This window comes from Heloderma suspectum, chromosome 3, assembly GCF_057233095.1.
Source record: "Heloderma suspectum isolate Gila_16-S chromosome 3, 16-S_ref, whole genome shotgun sequence".
NCBI classification, from domain to species: domain Eukaryota; kingdom Metazoa; phylum Chordata; class Lepidosauria; order Squamata; family Helodermatidae; genus Heloderma; species Heloderma suspectum.
This window is the reverse complement of record NC_139460.1, coordinates 704,569-721,903: the sequence shown is the minus strand read 5'-3', so window position 1 is coordinate 721,903 and position 17,335 is coordinate 704,569. Positions and strand designations below refer to the sequence as shown.

Sequence of the window (17,335 nt, the reverse complement as noted above, 5' to 3'; positions counted from 1 at the left end):
CTTCGTAGCCAGTCATTCACCCGGAGTATTTTTCGTTCCCTTTTTATCCCTCTTCTAACTACTGGAAGGATGGATGAGAAAACTATTTGGGCCCCAAAGTTCTTGAGTTTCCTCCCAAAGCTTCAAAGTCTGACATGATTTCTTCGTAGCTCCGCTTGGCGGTATCATTTGTTCCCACATGGATGAGAAGAAAGGGATACCTGTCAGTGGGCTTTATGAGTGCAGGCAACCCTTCAGTCACGTCTCTAATCCATCCTCCCAGAAAACAGCATACCTGGTGAGTCCACAGGTCTTTGCGACATACTTGGGTTTCAATCCCACGCAGGAAGGAGTCTCCCACTACTACTACTCTTCCCTTCTGGTTGTTGTAGGCCTTGGTTTCATTGCCTCTGCTTGGCTGACCTTCAGCCTCTTGCTCGCTCTCATGCAGGTTCCCCTGTAGTTCTTCCTCTGCAGGCTGTCCTCCATTCTCATCCTCAAGTACCTGAAAACGGTTCCATAGTTCCAGTGTTTCCACTGGTGTAGGTGGTGCCGACGAGAGAGATTTGGATTCTGGGACCACGGCCTATACTTCCTGGAAGATGGGCTGTTGGCAAGGGATGAGTTGTACCTCACAAAGGATGCGAAGAATGTGTTTGACCACAGCATGAAGAACTTCATCAGGAGGGCTTTAAACTGAATCCTATGGGGGAGGGAGATGTAAAGTTGGGGGTAACAAGAGAACAGCTCTAATAGCGCCCAATAATAGTCTTCAGATACATGTAGGAAGAAAGCCAGACTATGAAGCACATGGTCTTCGATGTCTATATACTAATGCCCAGAGTATGGGAAACAAACAGAACGAACTTGAACTCCTAATACAAGAGGGAAATTATGACTTGATAGATGTAACTGGGACTTGGTGGGATAACTCTCATAACTGGAATACAGCAATTGAAGGATATAACTTGTTCAAAAAGAACAGGAGGAACAGAAAAGGAGGTGGGGTTGCACTGTATTTGAAAAAGACATCTCTCTGCACAGAAATACAGGAGGAGGAGCTTGGTAGCCCCATCGAGAGCATCTGGATCAAAATAAATGGAGCAAAGACTAAAAGGAACCTGGTGGTCAGAGTCTACTACCAGCCATCCAACCAAGGAGAAGACGAGGATGAAACTTTTGAAAAGCAAATAGCCAATTTTTTAAGGAAGCATGATGTAGTAGTCATGGGGGACTTCAATTTCCCCAATATGTGTTGGGAGACAAAACATGCAAAACATGGCCCCTCCAGGAAATGCCTGACTTGTGTGGCGGATCACTTCCTCCTACAGAAAGTAGAGGAAGGAACTAGAGGATCGGCTATCCTTGACTTGATCCTAACCAACAGAGATGACTTAGTGGATAAAGTCACAGTTACAGGAACTCTGGGGGAAAGCGACCATGTTGTACTTGAGTTCTTGGTTCTAAGGGAAGCAAAAGCCGAGTGCAGTCAAATGCGTACCCTGGATTTTAGGAAAGCTGATTTTAATAAACTCAGAACAATAATCAGTAAGGTTCCATGGCAAGCGACGCTAAAAATAAAAGGAGTCCAAGATGGGTGGGAGCTTTTAAAAAAGGAAATTCTCAAGGCACAATGACAAACAATTCCAACAAGAAGAAAAGGTGGAAGACAACAGAAGAAGCCAATGTGGCTTCACAAAAAGCTTAGGAATGACCTGAAAACAAAAAAGGAGACATATAGGAAGTGGAAAGAAGGCCAAGAAACAAAGGAAGAGTACAGGCAGGTAGCACAGAGTTGCAGGGATGGCGTCAGGAAGGCTAAAGCGGAGAACGAGCTGAGGCTAGCGAGGGATGCTAAAAACAACAAAGAGGCTTTCTTCAGCTACGTGCATAGTGAAAGGCAGAGGAAAGAAATGGTTGTTCAGTTATTAAATAAGGATGGCAAAATGATAACAGACAACAAGGGATGCTCTGACTTGGATTCCTGCATTGAGCAGGGGGTTGGACTCGATGGCCTTGTAGGCCCCTTCCAACCCTACTATTCTATGATTCTATGATTAACAAAGAAAAGGCAGAGGTGCTCAATTCCTACTTTGGCTCAGTCTTCTCCCAAAAGAGGGTCTATGACCCCCCTGGCAAAGGCGAAGTCCAGGCTGAAGGGGCAGCATTGCAGCTTGAGATCAATAGGCATATGGTCAAGGAACACGTAATTACTTTCAATGAGTTCAAATCTCCAGGGCCAGATGAACTGCATGCTAGAGTAATAAAGGAACTGGCAGAAGAACTCTCAGAACCGCTGTCTATTGTCTTTTAGAAATCATGGAGGACGGGTGAAGTGCCAGATGACTGGTGGAGGGCTAATGTTGTCCCTATCTTCAAAAAGGGGGAAAAGGAGGAACCTGGGAACTACAGACCAGACAGTCTGACATCAATCCCAGGGAAAATTCTGGAGCAGATGATAAAGCCATCCATCTGGAAGCACCTTGAAAACAATGCAGTGATTAGTCAAAGCCATCATGGATTTGTCAAAAACAAGTCCTGCCAGACGAATCTGATCTCATTTTTGGATCAAGTCACCTCCCTTGTGGAGCGTGGGAATGCTGTAGGCATCGTATACCTTCAGCAAAGCTTTCGACAAAGTGCCCCATGATATCCTGATGAGCAAACTAGCTCAAAGTGGGCGAGATGAAACAACGATCCGGTGGATCCACAGTTGGCTACAAAATTGGACTCCAAGAGTGCTTATCAATGGGACCTTCTCCAACTGGGGAGAGGTAACAAGTGGGGTACCGCAGGGCTCAGTTCTAGGCCCAGTGCTCTTCAATATTTTTATGAATGACTTTGAGGAGGAGGTGCAGGGAATGCTGATCAAATTTGCAGACGACACAAAATTGGGCAGGATAGCTAATACTTTGGAAGACAGAAACACAATTCAAAGTGATCTTGATAGGTTGGAGGGCTGGGCAGAAAACAACAGAATGACATTGAATAGGGAGAAATGCCAAGTTCTGCACCTAGGAAAAAGAAACCAAATGCACAGTTACAAGATGGGGGATACATTGCTCAACAATACGACAAGTGAGAAGGATCTTGGAATTGTTGTCGATCACAAGCTGAAGATGAGCCAACAATGGGATGTGGCCGCAAAAAAGGCCAATGCTCTTTTGGGCTGCATTCATAGATACATAGCTTCCAAATCCTGGGAAGTACTCGTTCCCCTCTACTCAGCACTGGTTAGGCCTCATCTGGAGTACTGTGTCCAGTTCTGGGCACCACACTTTAAGTAGGATGCAGACAAACTGGAGAGGGTTCAGAGGAGGGCAACAAAGATGATCAGGGGACTGGAAACAAAGCCCTATCAAGAGAGACTGAAAGAGGTGGGCATGCTTAGCCTTGAGAAGAGAGGACTGGGGGGAGAGATGATAGCACTCTTCAAGTACTTGAAAGGTTGTCACAGAGAAGAAGGCCAGGGTCTTTTCTTGATCATCCCAGAGTGCAAGACACAGAATAATGGGCTGAAGTGACAGGAAGCCAGATTCCGGCTGAACATCAGGAAAAACTTCCTGACTGTTAGAGCAATACAACAATGGAACCAATTACCTGGGGAGGTGGTGGGCTCTCCCACACTGGAGGTGTTCAAGACGAGGCTGGACAGCCATCCGTCAGGGATGCTCTGACTTGGATTCCTGCATTGAGCAGGGGGTTAGACTATGTGGCCTTGTAGGCCCCTTCCAACCCTACTATTCTATGATTCTAGAATGTCTTCTAGTTCTTCTGCTCCTATCACCCTTTTCCAAGTAGTATCCTCTACTGCATTTTTCCTCACCTCAGAATTTCCTTCTTCTGCCTCAGTTTGTTGTTGCCCTTCAAGCTTCTGTTCTTCACTTCGCTGCTGTAGTTCCACCATTCTGTCCAAGAGCTTTTCGTGTTCTCTTATTCCCTGGAGTGTCGACAGTCGCCACTCCGGTCCTCTTACCTTTTGTCCCAGCAGCGTGATCAACTTGCACTTGTTGCAGGTGTAGGCCATGCTGTTCTCAGGCAAGAAAACAAACATTGCACACACCTTGCAGGTCACCACCACTGGAGAGTCTTGTCCTTCCATAACCTTGTTTCCCTTTTTGTGTCTAGGTTTCTGATTTTACTAGAGTAGCCTGTGCCTGTTCCTCTACTCACTGCAGGTTAAAAGCAGAGTCCCACTGGTATGGAAGTGTGTGTTACAAGAAAGATAAAGTTAAAAAAATGTTAAGGGCCTCCCCCTTGACCTCCCCTGGCCAACTCCTGTTTGCTGCCCCAGTTCACTTGCTCTGGTCTCTCGCTCTCTGGGAGCTTGCCTGCTTCTGTAGTCCCTGGACCAGCTGGAGCAGCTTGCTCTGCTCTGCTCTGCTCTGCTCAGCTGGGAGGCTGGAAACAGACTGAAATTTCCTGCCCACACAGCTTCTGGGAGCACTCAGGCCACACACACCCAATACAGTTGGAGCTCTCAGGAGCACCTGGTGAGCTCACAGCCACTCAGAAAAAAAAGAACAGCCCCTGGGCTTACTCCAGCCCACTTACCTCTTTGCTTTTGTCTCCTCTTCCACTGCAGCTCCTCTGGCCAACTCCTGTTTGCTCTCCCTGTTTGCTTGCTCTGATCGCTCACTCTCTGAGTCAGGGGTATCCATGTGTACTTACTTAGACAATCTGCTGATCAGGTTGTCCTCAACGGGACAAGCAAAGCAGGATGTTCAGGTCACCATCAGCTTTGTGATCAACACATCACACCATTTAAATGGTGGATTAATCCAGGGCACCTGAATTGTGGGATCCATCTTGGGGAGCCCATCTGAGTACAAGTCATCGCAGATGCCAGTCTAAATGGATGGAGGTCACATTGCAAGTTGGAGAGGGCTCAAGGACTCTGGTCGAAAGAAGAGGCTGTGCATCTGATCAGTTGGCTGGAACTGCATGCCATTCAGCCAGCTCTCAGGTCTTTGCCTGCATGTCTCATTAATGTCCTAGCCTCAGGAGGGCAGACAACGTAATGGCAAAGGCACATACCAGCCACCAGGAGGGAACCCAGTCCAGCATTCTCCTGGACAAGGTGACAGTCATCCTGTCATGGGTGACAGACAATCTAGCCTTGATTTCAGCAGAATATAACACGGGAGATCTGAATATCCAGGCAGATTGGTTGAGCTAGAAAATGGTGGACTAGGGCAAGTGGACCCTTTCACTCAGGAGGTGTTTCAAGACATAGCTCAATGCTGTGGTTATCCTGTTATCAACCTGTTTGCAACATGGGACACCAGTAAGGTGCCAAAAATACTGTGCAAGGTATCACAACCTGATGGTGGAGGTAGTCTGCCAACACAGTGGCCACAAGGCATTCTGTTTGCTTTTGCTCCTCTCCCACTTATAGCAAGGACTCTGCACAAAGTTTGTATCCATGAAACAAAGGCCTCCATTGGCTAAGAAGGGCCTGATTTCCAGGCCTGATGGATCTCAGTGAGTCCACGATGGAGACTCTCCTCTCGTCTGGATTTCATTTCTCAAAGACCAATTCTGCTCCTTGATCCAGCTTTGCACTTTTAGGTTGAATGGAGACAGTTATTAGAGTCTGGACTGTCACAGGAAGTGGTCCAAACCATACTGACATCCTGCAAGGCAGTGACAATTAAAATTTCTGAGATGACACGGAAAGTTTTCCAGCAGTGGTGTAAATATCAGAGAATCCTCCCAACCGGTGCTAAAGTGCCAGATGTTCTCAGTCTTTTACAGGTGTGTCTGAATCAAGGATTGGTGTCCAATACATCCAATAGGCAGGCCATGGCCATTGGAAGTGTTCTGAGAATCCATGATACAATGTCACTGACCAGCCATCCACAAATGAAGTATTTTTTCCTTGGACCTTCACTCATATCTCCTCCACCCATTCACAGATTCCCCTCATGAGACTTACCTTTAGTACTGGAAACAAAGCCCTATGAAGAGAGACTGAAAGAACTGGGCATGTTTAGCCTTGAGAAGAGAAGACTGAGGGGAGATATGATAGCGCTCTTCAAGGACTTGAAAGGTTGTCACAGAGAGGAAGGCCAGGATCTCTTCTTGATCATCCCAGAGTGCAGGACACGGAATAATGGGCTGAAGTGACAGGAAGCCAGATTCCGGCTGAACATCAGGAAAAACTTCCTGACTGTAAGAGCAATACGACAATGGAACCTATTACCTGGGGAGGTGGTGGGCTCTCCCACACTGGAGGCCTTCAAGACGAGGCTGGACAGCCATCTGTCAGGGATGCTCTGACTTGGATTCCTGCATTGAGCAGGGGGTTGGACTCGATGGCCTTGTAGGCCCCTTCCAACCCTACTATTCTATGATTCTATTGCTCTACATGGGGTTACCCTTGAAGACGGTTCGGAAACTGCAGCTGGTACAGAACGCAGCGGCTCACCTGATTAAAGGCAGCCGCCGGCGAGATCACATCACTCCGGTGCTGAAGGAGTTGCACTGGTTACCAGTTGTTTTCCGGGCCAAATTCAAGGTGTTGGTTTTGACTTTTAAAACCCTATATGGTTCCGGCCCAGCCTATCTTAAGGAGCGCCTCCAGCAGCACCAGACAGGCCGCTTAACAAGATCAGCCTCGGATGTCCATCAGCCAGGACAGCTAGACTGGTGGGGACGAGAGAGAGGGCCTTTTCTGTGGTGGCCCCCACTCTGTGGAACTCCCTCCCTAGGGAACTCCGTCATGCCCCCTCTTTAATGAGCTTCCGTCGTGCATTAAAAATGTGGTTGTTCAGGCAGGCATTTGGGGTGGGTTAGGGTATTTTAGAAAATGTTTTTATTGTAGAATTTTATTGTTTTAAACTGTTTTATTGTATGTTGTACATCGCCCAGAGTGGCTGGGTGACCAGCCACATGGGCGATTAATAAATTTAATAATAAATAATAAAATAAATAAATAGTATTGAGGGTATTAACAGAGCTTGCCATTCAAGCCATTGTGTTCCATTCTGCCTGGAAAGTACAATGGAAATTGCTTTCCTAGTGGGCTTGATATCAGCCAGGAGAGGGGATGGGTGCTGGGAGCTCTTTCAGTGAGAGAAGAGCTTTGCATGTTCCTTCTGGACTGGGGTGGGGTGGGGTTGTTAGACCTGATCTGGGATTTATCCCAAAAGCAAATACTATGAATGAGGCTCAGGAAGTCATTTCACCCAATTTCTGTTCTAATCCCTCACACACCAAGGAAAAGAAGTGGCATCGGCTGGATGTGCTGATGGCAGTGTGTGTATATAGCTCACTCAGTTAAGAGGGCAGCTACATCAGCTGCCTCCCGTATTAATGCATCTTTGCATGACATTTGTAGGGCGTCTGCACAGGCTTACTGTGGCCAAAGGATTTTGCAGCAGGTTCTGTGATGTTTTTTTGCACCCACCCGAACAGAAATATTGCTACGGGACATCCCATTCCTGTCTGATCCTCTCCTTTGCTGACTGATAATGGAAAGTTGAACTGACCGTGAGGTGGTGTTCTAGTCTGCAAGGAATGGATCAGGAAGCCCCACCCTGATAGGATTAGGCTGTTGTTGCTTGAGCAGCTGCATGGTATCCCCAATAGCTAATTGGGGATTCCACTCCTCTGCATTTTTCTTTCTTTCTTGTCTTATACAGGTTCCTGTATTCCTTGTTTTGAGCGTGTTGTTGCTTAGTTTTGGCTGTTTTGAACTTTTTGCTTAGTTAGTCCCGAGATTGTCAAGGGCTCTTCTTTTCTGGAAGGACGAAGTTATTTTTCACTTGTCCCTGTGCTCAGTGGAAAGGGTTGTTAACTGTTTCATGCCTGATCCACTCCTTGCTGACTGGAAGAACACCTCGCGATAAGTCCAACTTCCTGTGCTGCTGCCTGCATCCGGGCTGTGCTCCTGAAAGCCTTGCAGTGTCAGGAGTGTTTGGCCAGCTGTGGCACTGGTTGGCATGGAGTGCCCTGGTCTTGCCCAGCAGGGAGCTTACCTTCATGTGGAGATGGGTTCACCCCATGTGTGTGGGAGGCACTTCTCCCTCCTCTTGTGGAGAGCGCAAATGTTAGTGCAGCATTCAGGTGACCTGGGGCTCACATGAGACAAAAGATGCCCAGGGACGGTTGTCATAGGCACATGTTACAGCAGAACTGGGGAACCTTCCTTATGCTGAAGGCTGCATGCCAAGGGTGGGAAGGGCTAGAGAGGGTGGGCCTGCCCTGGCATCCACAGTGGTGAGAGTGAAGTTCGGGGCTGGGTGTTTGTGTCTGTGGTCCTAAGGTGAGATACCGGTCAGAGTTCTAGGCAAAGCAATATTAGCAATTTGTGTATGAGGCCAGGCTGTTTTGTGCACTTGTAAGGTGCCCTTTCCCCCAGCTATTTCATCACCATAGCTCCCCTTTCTGAGCTCTATGTGTACGTGACATATGGCCAAAGAGATATAAAAACTTAAGAGCCCTGCTGGGTCAGACCAAGGATCCATCCAGTCCGGCATTCGGTTCACACAGTGGCCGACCAGCTGTCAGCCAGGAACCCACAAGCAGGGCACGAGCGCAACACCCCTCTACTGCCTATGTTCTCCAGCTACTGGTGTACATAGGCATATTGCCTCTGGAGGTGGCATACAGCCATCAGGACTAGCAGCCATCAATAGCTTTAACCTCCATTAATTTGTCTAGCTCCCTTTTAAAGCCATCCAAATTGGTGGCCATCACTACATCTTGTGAAAGTGAATTCCATACTATAACTTCGCGCTGTGTGAAGAAGTCTTTCATAGAATCATAGAATAGTGGGGTTGGAAGGGGCCTACAAGGCCATCGAGTCCAGCTCCCTGCTCATCGCAGGATTCCAAGTCAGAGCATCCCTGACAGATGGCTGTCCAGCCTCGTCTTGAAGGCCTCCAGTGTGGGAGAGCCCACCACCTCCCTAGGCATTGGGGAACTACAGCAGCAAAGGGAAGACCAGAAGCTTGAACAACAGAGCAACAGCAAGAGGAGGCAGAAGTGGGAAATGCTGAGGTGAAGAAAAATGGAGTAGAGGATACTCCTTGGAAAACGGTGACAGTTAGGAGAAGAAGAACTAGACGCCACTCTGCACCAGTGGAAGCAGTGGAGCTGTGGAACTGTTTTCAAGTCCCTGAGGACAAGACTGGAGGACAGCCTGCAGAGGAAGAATCACAGGGAACCCTGCATGAGAGGGAGCAAGACGCTGAAGATCAGTCAAACAGAGGTGATGAAACCAAGGCCTACAACAAGAAGAAGAGAAGAGTGGTAGTAGTGGGAGACTCCTTGCTGCGTGGGATCGAGACCCAAGTATGTCGCGAAGACCCGTGGACTCGGCAGGTAGGTTGTCTCCTGGGAGGACAGATTAGAGACGTGACTGAAAGGTTGCCTGCACTCATAAAGCCCACTGACAGGTATCCCTTTCTTCTCATCCATGTGAGAACAAATGATACCGCCAAGCGGAGCTACGAAGAAATCACGTCAGACTTTGAAGCTTTGGGAAGGAAACTCCAGAACTTTGGGGCCCAGATAGTTTTCTCATCCATCCTTCCAGTAGTTAGAAGAGGGATAGAAAGGGACGAAAAATACTCCGGGTGAATGACTGGCTGCGAAGGTGGTGCCAACGAGAGAGATTTGGATTCTGGGACAATGGGCTATACTTCCTGGAAGATGGGCTGTTGGCTAGGGACGGGTTGCACCTCACAAAGGAGGGGAAGAATGTGTTTGGCCACAGCATAAAGAACTTCATCAGGCGGGCTTTAAACTGAATCCTACGGGGAAGGGAGATGTAAAGTTGGGGATAACAATGGACGAAGGCTCATGCACTGCAACGGAGAGAACAGCTCTAATAGCGCCCAATAATAGTCTTCAGACACATGTAGGAAGAAAGCCAGACTATGAAGCACATGGTCTTCGATGTCTTATACTAATGCCCAGAGTATGGGAAACAAACAGAACGAACTTGAACTCCTAATACAAGAGGGAAATTTTGACTTGATAGGTATAACTGAGACTTGGTGGGATGACTCGGGATGACTCTCATGACTGGAATACAGCAATTGAAGGATATAACTTGTTCAAACAGAACAGGAGGAATAGAAAGGGAGATGGGGTTGAAGAGCCAGTGTAGTGTAGTGGTGAGAGTGACGGACTGGGAGCTGGGAGATCCGGGTTCTAGTCCCCACTTGGCCATGGAAGCTCACTGGGTGACTTTGGGCCAGTCACAGACTCTCAGCCCAACCTACCTCACAGGGTTGTTGTTGTGAGGATACAACGGAGAGGAGGAGGATAATGTAAGCCACCTTGGGTTCCTTGCAAGAGGAAAAAAGGCGGGATATAAATGCAATAATAAATAAATAAATAAACTATATGTGAAAAATATATATCTCTGCACAGAAATACAGGAGGAGGAGCTTGGTAGCCCCATCGAGAGCATCTGGATCAAAATAAATGGAGCAAAGAATAACAGGAATCTGATGGTCAGAGTCTACTACCAGCCACCCAATCAAGAAGAAGATGAGGATGAAACTTTGGAAAAGCAAATAGCCAATGTTTTAAGGAAGCATGATGTAGTAGTCATGGGGGACTTCAATTTCCCCAATATTTGTTGAGAGACAAATTCTGCAAAACATGGCCCCTCCAGGAAATTCCTGATTTGTGTGTTGGATAACTTCCTCCTACAGAAAGTAGAGGAAGGAACTAGAGGATTGGCTATCCTTGACTTGAACCTAACCAACAGAGATGACTTAGTGGATAAAGTAGCTGTTACAGGAACTCTGGGGGAAAGCGACCATGTTGTACTTCAGTTCTTGGTTCTAAGGGAAGTAAAAGCTGAGTGTAGTCAAACGCGTACCCTGGATTTTAGGAAAGCTAATTTTAATAAACTCAGATCAATGATCAGTAAGGTCCCATGGCAAGCAACGCTAACGAGAAAAGGAGTCCAAGATGGGTGGGAGCTTTAAAAAAAGGAAATTCTCAAGGCACAATGACAATTCCAACAAGAAGAAAAGGTGTAAGACTACAGAAGAAGCCAACGTGGCGTCACAAAAAGCAACGAAGAGTACAGGCAAGTAGCACAGAGTTGCAGGGATGGCATCAGGAAGGCTAAAGCTGAGAACGAGCTGAGGTTAGCGAGGGATGCTAAAAACAACAACAAGGCTTTCTTCACCTACGTGCATAGTAGAAGTCAGAGGAAAGAAATGGTGGTTCAGCTATTAAATAAGGATGGCAAAACGATAACAGATGACAAAGAAAAGGCAGAGGTGCTCAATTCCTACTTTGGCTCAGTCTTCTCCCAAAAGAGGGTCTATGACCCCCCCTGGCAAAGGCGAAGTACAGGCTGAAGGGGCAGGACTGCAGCTTGAGATCGATCGGGATATGATCAAGGAACACCTAATTACTTTGAATGAGTTCAAATCTCCAGGGCCAGATGAACTGCATCCTAGAGGAATAAAGGAACTGGCAGAAGAACTCTCAGAACCGCTGTCTATTCTCTTTGAGAAATCATGGCGGACGGGGGAAGTGCCAGATGACTGGAGGAGGGTTAATGTTTTCCCCATCTTCAGAAAGGGTAAAAAGGTGGAACCTGGGAACTACAGACCAGTCAGGCTGACATCAATCCATGGGAAAATTCTGGAAGCACCTTGAAAACAATGCCGTGATTACTCAAAGCCAACATGGATTTGTCAAGAACAAGTCCTGCCAGACAAATCTGATCTCATTTTTGGATCAAGTCACCTGCCTTGTGGACCGTGGGAATGCTGTGGACATCATATACCTCGACTTCAGCAAAGCTTTTGACAAAGTGCCCCATGACATCCTGATGAGCAAACTAGCTCAAAGTGGGCTAGATGAAACAACGATCCGGTGGATCCACAGCTGGCTACAGAATCGGACTGAAAGAGTGCTTCTCAATGGGATCTTCTCAAACTGGGGAGAGGTAACGAGTGGGGTACCGCAGGGCTCAGTCCTGGGCCCAGTGCTCTTCCACATTTGTATTAATGACTTGGAGGAGGAGGTGCAGGGAATGCTGATGAGATGCGCAGATGACACAAAAATGGGCGCGATAGCTAATACTTTGGAAGACAGAAACAAAATTCACAGTGATCTGGATAGACTGGAGCGCTGGGCAGAAAACAACAGAATGACATTGAATAGGGAGAAATGCCAAGTTCTGCACCTAGGAAAAAGAAACCAAATGCACAGTTACAAGATGGGGGATACGTGGCTCAACCACACTACAAGCGAGAAGGATCTTGGAATTGTTGTCGATCACAAGCTGAATATGAGCCAACAATGTGATGTGGCTGCACGAAGGCCGATGCTCTTTTGGGCTGCATTCATAGATGCATAGCTTCCAAATCCTGGGAAGTACTAGTTCCCCTCTACTCAGCACTGGTTAGGCCTCATCTGGAGTACTGTGTCCAGTTCTGGGCACCGCACTTTAAGAAGGATACAGACATGCTGGAGAGGGTTCAGAGGAGGGCAACAAAGATGATCAGGGGACTGGAAACAAAGCCCTATGAAGAGAGACTGAAAGACCTGGGCATGTTTAGCCTTGAGAAGACTGAGGGGAGATATGATAGCACTCTTCAAGTCCTTGAAAGGTTGTCCCAGAGAGGAAGGCCAGGATCTCTTCTTGATCATGCCAGAGTGCAGGACACGGAATAATGGGCTGAAGTTACAGGAAGCCAGATTCTGGCTGAACATCAGGAGAAACTTCCTGACTGTTAGAGCAATACGACAGTGGAACCAAGAGAAGAGTTCTGTCTCTTATTCCCCAGAGGGTCGACAGTCGCCGCTCCAGTCCACTTACTTTTTCCTCCAGCAGCGTGATCAACTTGCACTTGTTGCAGGTGTAGGCCATGCTGTTCTCAGGCAAGAAAAGAAACACTGCACACACTTTGCAGGTCACCACTACTGGAGAGTCTTTTCTTTCCATAGCCTCTTTTCCCTCTATGTTTCTGGCTTTGTGACTGTTCTAGACTAGCCTGTGCCTGCTCCTCTACTCAGTAGAGGTTAAAAGCAGAGTCCCACTGGTGTGGAAGTGTGTGTTACAAGACAAATAAATGGGAAAAAATGTTAGGGGCCTCCCCCTTGACCTCCCCTGGCCAACTCCTGTTTGCTCCCCCTGTGCGCTCGCTCTGGTCGCTCACTCTCTGGGAGCTCGCTTGCTTCTGTAGTCCCTGGACCAGCTGGTGCAGCTTGCTCTGCTCTGCTCTGCTCAGCTGGGAGGCGGGAAACAGACTTTTTTTTAATCTGTCCTGACTCCCCCACCAATCAGCTTCATGGGATGACCCCACTGGGTTGTAGAATTATGAGAAAGGGAGAACAATGTCTCCTTATCCGCTTTCTCCATACCATGTGTAATTTTGGAGAACATTATCATGTCTCCCCTCACTCATCTTTTTTCTAAGCTAAACTGTCCCAGACATAGTCACCTTTCCTCACAGGGGAGATGCTCCAGCCCCTTGATCATTTCAGTTGCCCTTTTCTGCACTTTTTCCAACTCTACAATATCCTTTTTTAACCAGAACCGCACACAGTATTCCAAGTATGGTCACACTATAGATTTGTATAAAGGTAGTATGATACTGGCTGTTTTATTTCGATTCCTTTTCTAATTATGTCCAACTTGGAATTTGCCTTTGTCAGAATAGCCTCACACTGCGTTGGCATTTTCATCGAGCTGTCCACCAAGCCCCAAGATCTCTTTTTTGGTTGGTCAGATCCCATCAGGGTGTATTTGGTTTTGTGCCCCATGGGGCGAGCGGCCCGAGCTAGGTGGCCCCACGGGCTGAGGCGGCACCTGGCATGCCATGTCCCCAGAGCACCCCTCTCTCTGCAGCACGGGCAGCTGGCCATCCAGACTCTGTCCCCTCCCTCATTTATGTTGCCTAATTAACCTGAGAGTAGCCAAGGTCACCTGTGACCTGGCTGTGGCCAAGAGAAACTCTGTCTTGACATAGTGTGTCATGGATGGAGCTCTCTGCCACAAGGGGGCTTGGCATGAATCACCCAGGTTGCTCTTCCGGGGCTGTAGCTCAGGGGTAGAGTTCCTGCTTTGGAGGCAAAATGTCCCTGGCAGCATCTCCACAAAGGGTTAAGAAAGAAATCTTGCCTGGACCCTGGAGGGAGAGCCACTGCTACCAGTCAGTGTTGACAACACTGGGTTAGATAGCCCAATGGCTTGGCCTCGCTGTAAGGCATCTTCCCAGGTTCCTGCCATGACCAGGGGCCATTCCAAGGTGGTTCGGCATGAGGGCTCAGTGGCCTCAGTATGGAGAAGTCTTTCTGAAGAGCAGGGTACACATCTTATTGCAAGCAGACACACTTGCTGGGGGACCAGAGAGAAGAGAACTTTTGCCCTCAGCTCCTGCTCAGGAGCTTCGTAGAGGCACCCAGCTGGCCTCTCTGGGGTGCCAAGGGATGGACTTGATAGACCCACGCTGGGCGGCCGCAGCGGGGCTCGTCTTACGTTCACCTCTCCCTAACCCTTTCGCTGGGTCTGGCTGCCTCCTTCGTCTCTGGATGCATCTCAGGGTCTCCGCTGTGCCTTGGGCTAGTAGCATGGTGCCCTGGCATTGCTGCCTATGGTGCGGTGCCCTGCCTGTGGGCAGGGCGTCCCTCTACAGAGGCTCCGCCTTAGCAAGGGGCAGCATTGCCCTCTCGCGCGCAAGGAGGCTTAGTATCCCCAAGTGGACGTGTCCCAGATGGCCCTTCGTCCCGAAGGCTTCTGTGGTGCCCGCCGTCTCCGCTTGTGCCAGCCGCCCTCCAATTGCCCTTCTTGGCTTGGACGCTTCTAGGACAGAACGGGTGGCGCCTCAAGCTGAGTCAGCCCAGCAGCCCGGGAGCTCAGTGCTGGCTACTACACCGACAGGCGGCGGCACTCCAGGGCTTCAGGTGGATCTTTTGGAGATGCTTGGGACTGAGCCCAGGACCTTCACTCTGTGCAACAGGTGCCCTGCCTATGCGCTACGGGCCTCCTGCCAGCGTTCGCGCAGAGACCTCTCCCAGTTTGGCCTTCTTGAAACAGTGCGTGTGCCGTCTTTCCGATGGCTCCTTAGGCCAGCAGGCAGCGACTGGCAGCTCCAGGGCCAGCGTTGGTTCCTGCACACCACCAGCTGCCCCCACAGTTGACAATGCAGGCGTGGGGGGGGAGGGCTTACAGGGGGGGTCCACAGCTGGCTCACCAGGATATTACTCTCTGTGCCCATTTTTGTCCTTAAGACCGGCGATTGTTCCCACTGGATGTTGTTGGGCTACCTGCCGAAAGCCTAGGTGAAAAGCGTGCTACAGGCTGGCCCATAAAAAGCTGCCTTGAATGCTGTCCGACTCTTGCTGCCCTGGCCCAAGCATTGCCTGCTCAGGCAGTGCAAAACCTTTCACTGCCCACAGGGATCCTCCTCCCTGGAAGTGCCACTGATGGACCCTGGGCCTGTGTGCAAACCAGGCACTCCGTGGCCTTTAGTGATGTTGGGAAGACGCACTGGCTGAGCATTGTCTCCAGCATGTGGCTGGGCTCATACCTGGAGCAGGTGACCTTGGCAGGCCTTGGGAGGGCACGCTGGCTGCTTCTCAGCCTGACTTGCATTTTCAGGGCATCCCAACGCCACAGTCACTCTTGGAAGCCCAGGGGACTGAGCCCTGCCTCGTCCTCCAGCTAGCATGTGCCAGATACTGCTTGGATCAGCCTGCTTCCTGGAAGGCATGGCTCATATCCATCTGGAAGGAAGAGGCCAGGACATGAGAGTGCCTCAGCCAAATTGCAGGCCCTACTAAGCTGCGGCAAGCAATAGGTTGGATCTAGATGTGGTCCTACTTGGGGTAGGCCCACTGAACTCAATGGGACTTAAGTTGTCATGACCAACCTACATTCCATGGATTTCAGTGGCCCTACTCCAAGAACGACCACATCTGGATCTAACCCACCACAAGGAAGGCTGGACAGCTGGGCGCTCTGCTCTGGGTGAACGTGGGGCAGTTGAGATGGGTTCTACCCTGCTGTGCAGCAAACATGGCCAGGGAGCGGTGTGGCAGACAGAAACCACGGTCCAGCCTTTTGCTGCCCTCCTCCTGCTGGAAGAACCCTGCCCTAAATGTCCTTCTGTTCTGCCTGCCAGGAGCCATGGCGAGGTGCTGGCGGGGCTCAAGGCCCAGGAGAGGCTGAGCCGGCTGATGGACAGCCCTGAGGAAGCCCTGCAGGAACTGGCAGGTAGGCAAAGGGACAGACTGGGGCGCTGGCAGCCCTGCCCTGCCCTGCCCTGCCCTGGCGGTGAGGCGGGGCTGCCCAGGCCTTCCTGCCCTGCGAGAGCTGCAGGCGGCAAGCTGCCCTTGGCGCCAAAGCCCAGGCCAGCTGCTGCCTGCTTCTCTGCCCGCCACAGGGACCATCCTCTACGGGGGCCACGTCCTGGACGAGGGAGATGCGCAGGCCGTGCAGAGCCTGTGCCAGCAGTGCCTGAGCCCGGCCTCACGCCTGCTGCCTGGCATGGGACTCCAGAGCCTCCTGGCCCTCGTCGCCGGCTGCCCCAGCCCCGGTGAGCAGGTGCTGTTGCTGGGGGCGGGGGCGGGAATGGGGGGGGCTCGTGGGGCGGCCTGACCTGCCTCCCCTTCCATCCAAGGACTCTCGGAGGAGGAGGCCGCAGCGGCCACCCAGGCCCGGATCGAGCAACTGCCGAGCCCGATGGAGCCTGCCTGGGTGGGCTTGTGCAGCGGGCTGCAGCGGGAGATGCTGGCCTGCCGCAGCCAGGCCCTGCTCTCGGCACTGCAGGCGTCCCAGGGGTTCTGGCAGCCGCGGGACTCCCCGGGCGGCCAGCAGCAGAACGCTTTGGGGCAGCTGGTGCAGGAGGGCTTGGGGCTGGTGCAGGAGCTGCAGCAGAAGCTTGTGCAGGGCGGCTGGGAGGTGGGCGTGAGGGGGCACCCGCCCCGGGGGCAGCCCCGCCCCAAGCCTCGCCCGCTGCAGCGCTTCCTCCTGGAGGAGGGGGGCAGCTTTCTGGCCCTGCTGAAGCAGGTGGAGCGGGATCTGTGCTGCACCCAGGAGCGCCTGCAGGGGGCATCCTGCTCCTCCCGCCGCTGCCTCCTCCTCCTCCAGGACCTGCAGCAGGGCCGGCTGCCGCGCCCCTGGCTGGCCTACACCCCCACCGGCCCCCAGGGCCCCCAGGCATGGCTGGAGACCCTGCGGCGGCGCGGCCAGCTCCTGTGCCGCTACCTGGGCTCCATCGGGGGACCGCCGGTGGTCCATTACCAGCTGGCAGCCTTCCATCACCCACGCCGCCTCTTCCTGGCCCTGCTGCAAGAGAAGGCCCGAGCTGAGAAGCAAGAGCTGGACCACTACCAGCTGGACCAGCAGGTACGGGCGCAGCCTCCT

General features: G+C 50.7%; 1 protein-coding gene across 1 annotated transcript in view; it reads left to right on the top strand.

Annotated features, from left to right (window-relative positions):
• Positions 1-17,335, top strand: part of DNHD1 (dynein heavy chain domain 1) — a 120,249-nt gene that overhangs the window by 102,061 nt on the left and 853 nt on the right. The window contains exons 39-41 of the mRNA XM_084842225.1: positions 16,092-16,183; positions 16,353-16,505; positions 16,590-17,317. Of these exons, the coding sequence (XP_084698351.1) occupies positions 16,092-16,183; positions 16,353-16,505; positions 16,590-17,317 (973 nt within the window). The remainder of the gene's footprint in view (positions 1-16,091; positions 16,184-16,352; positions 16,506-16,589; positions 17,318-17,335) is intronic.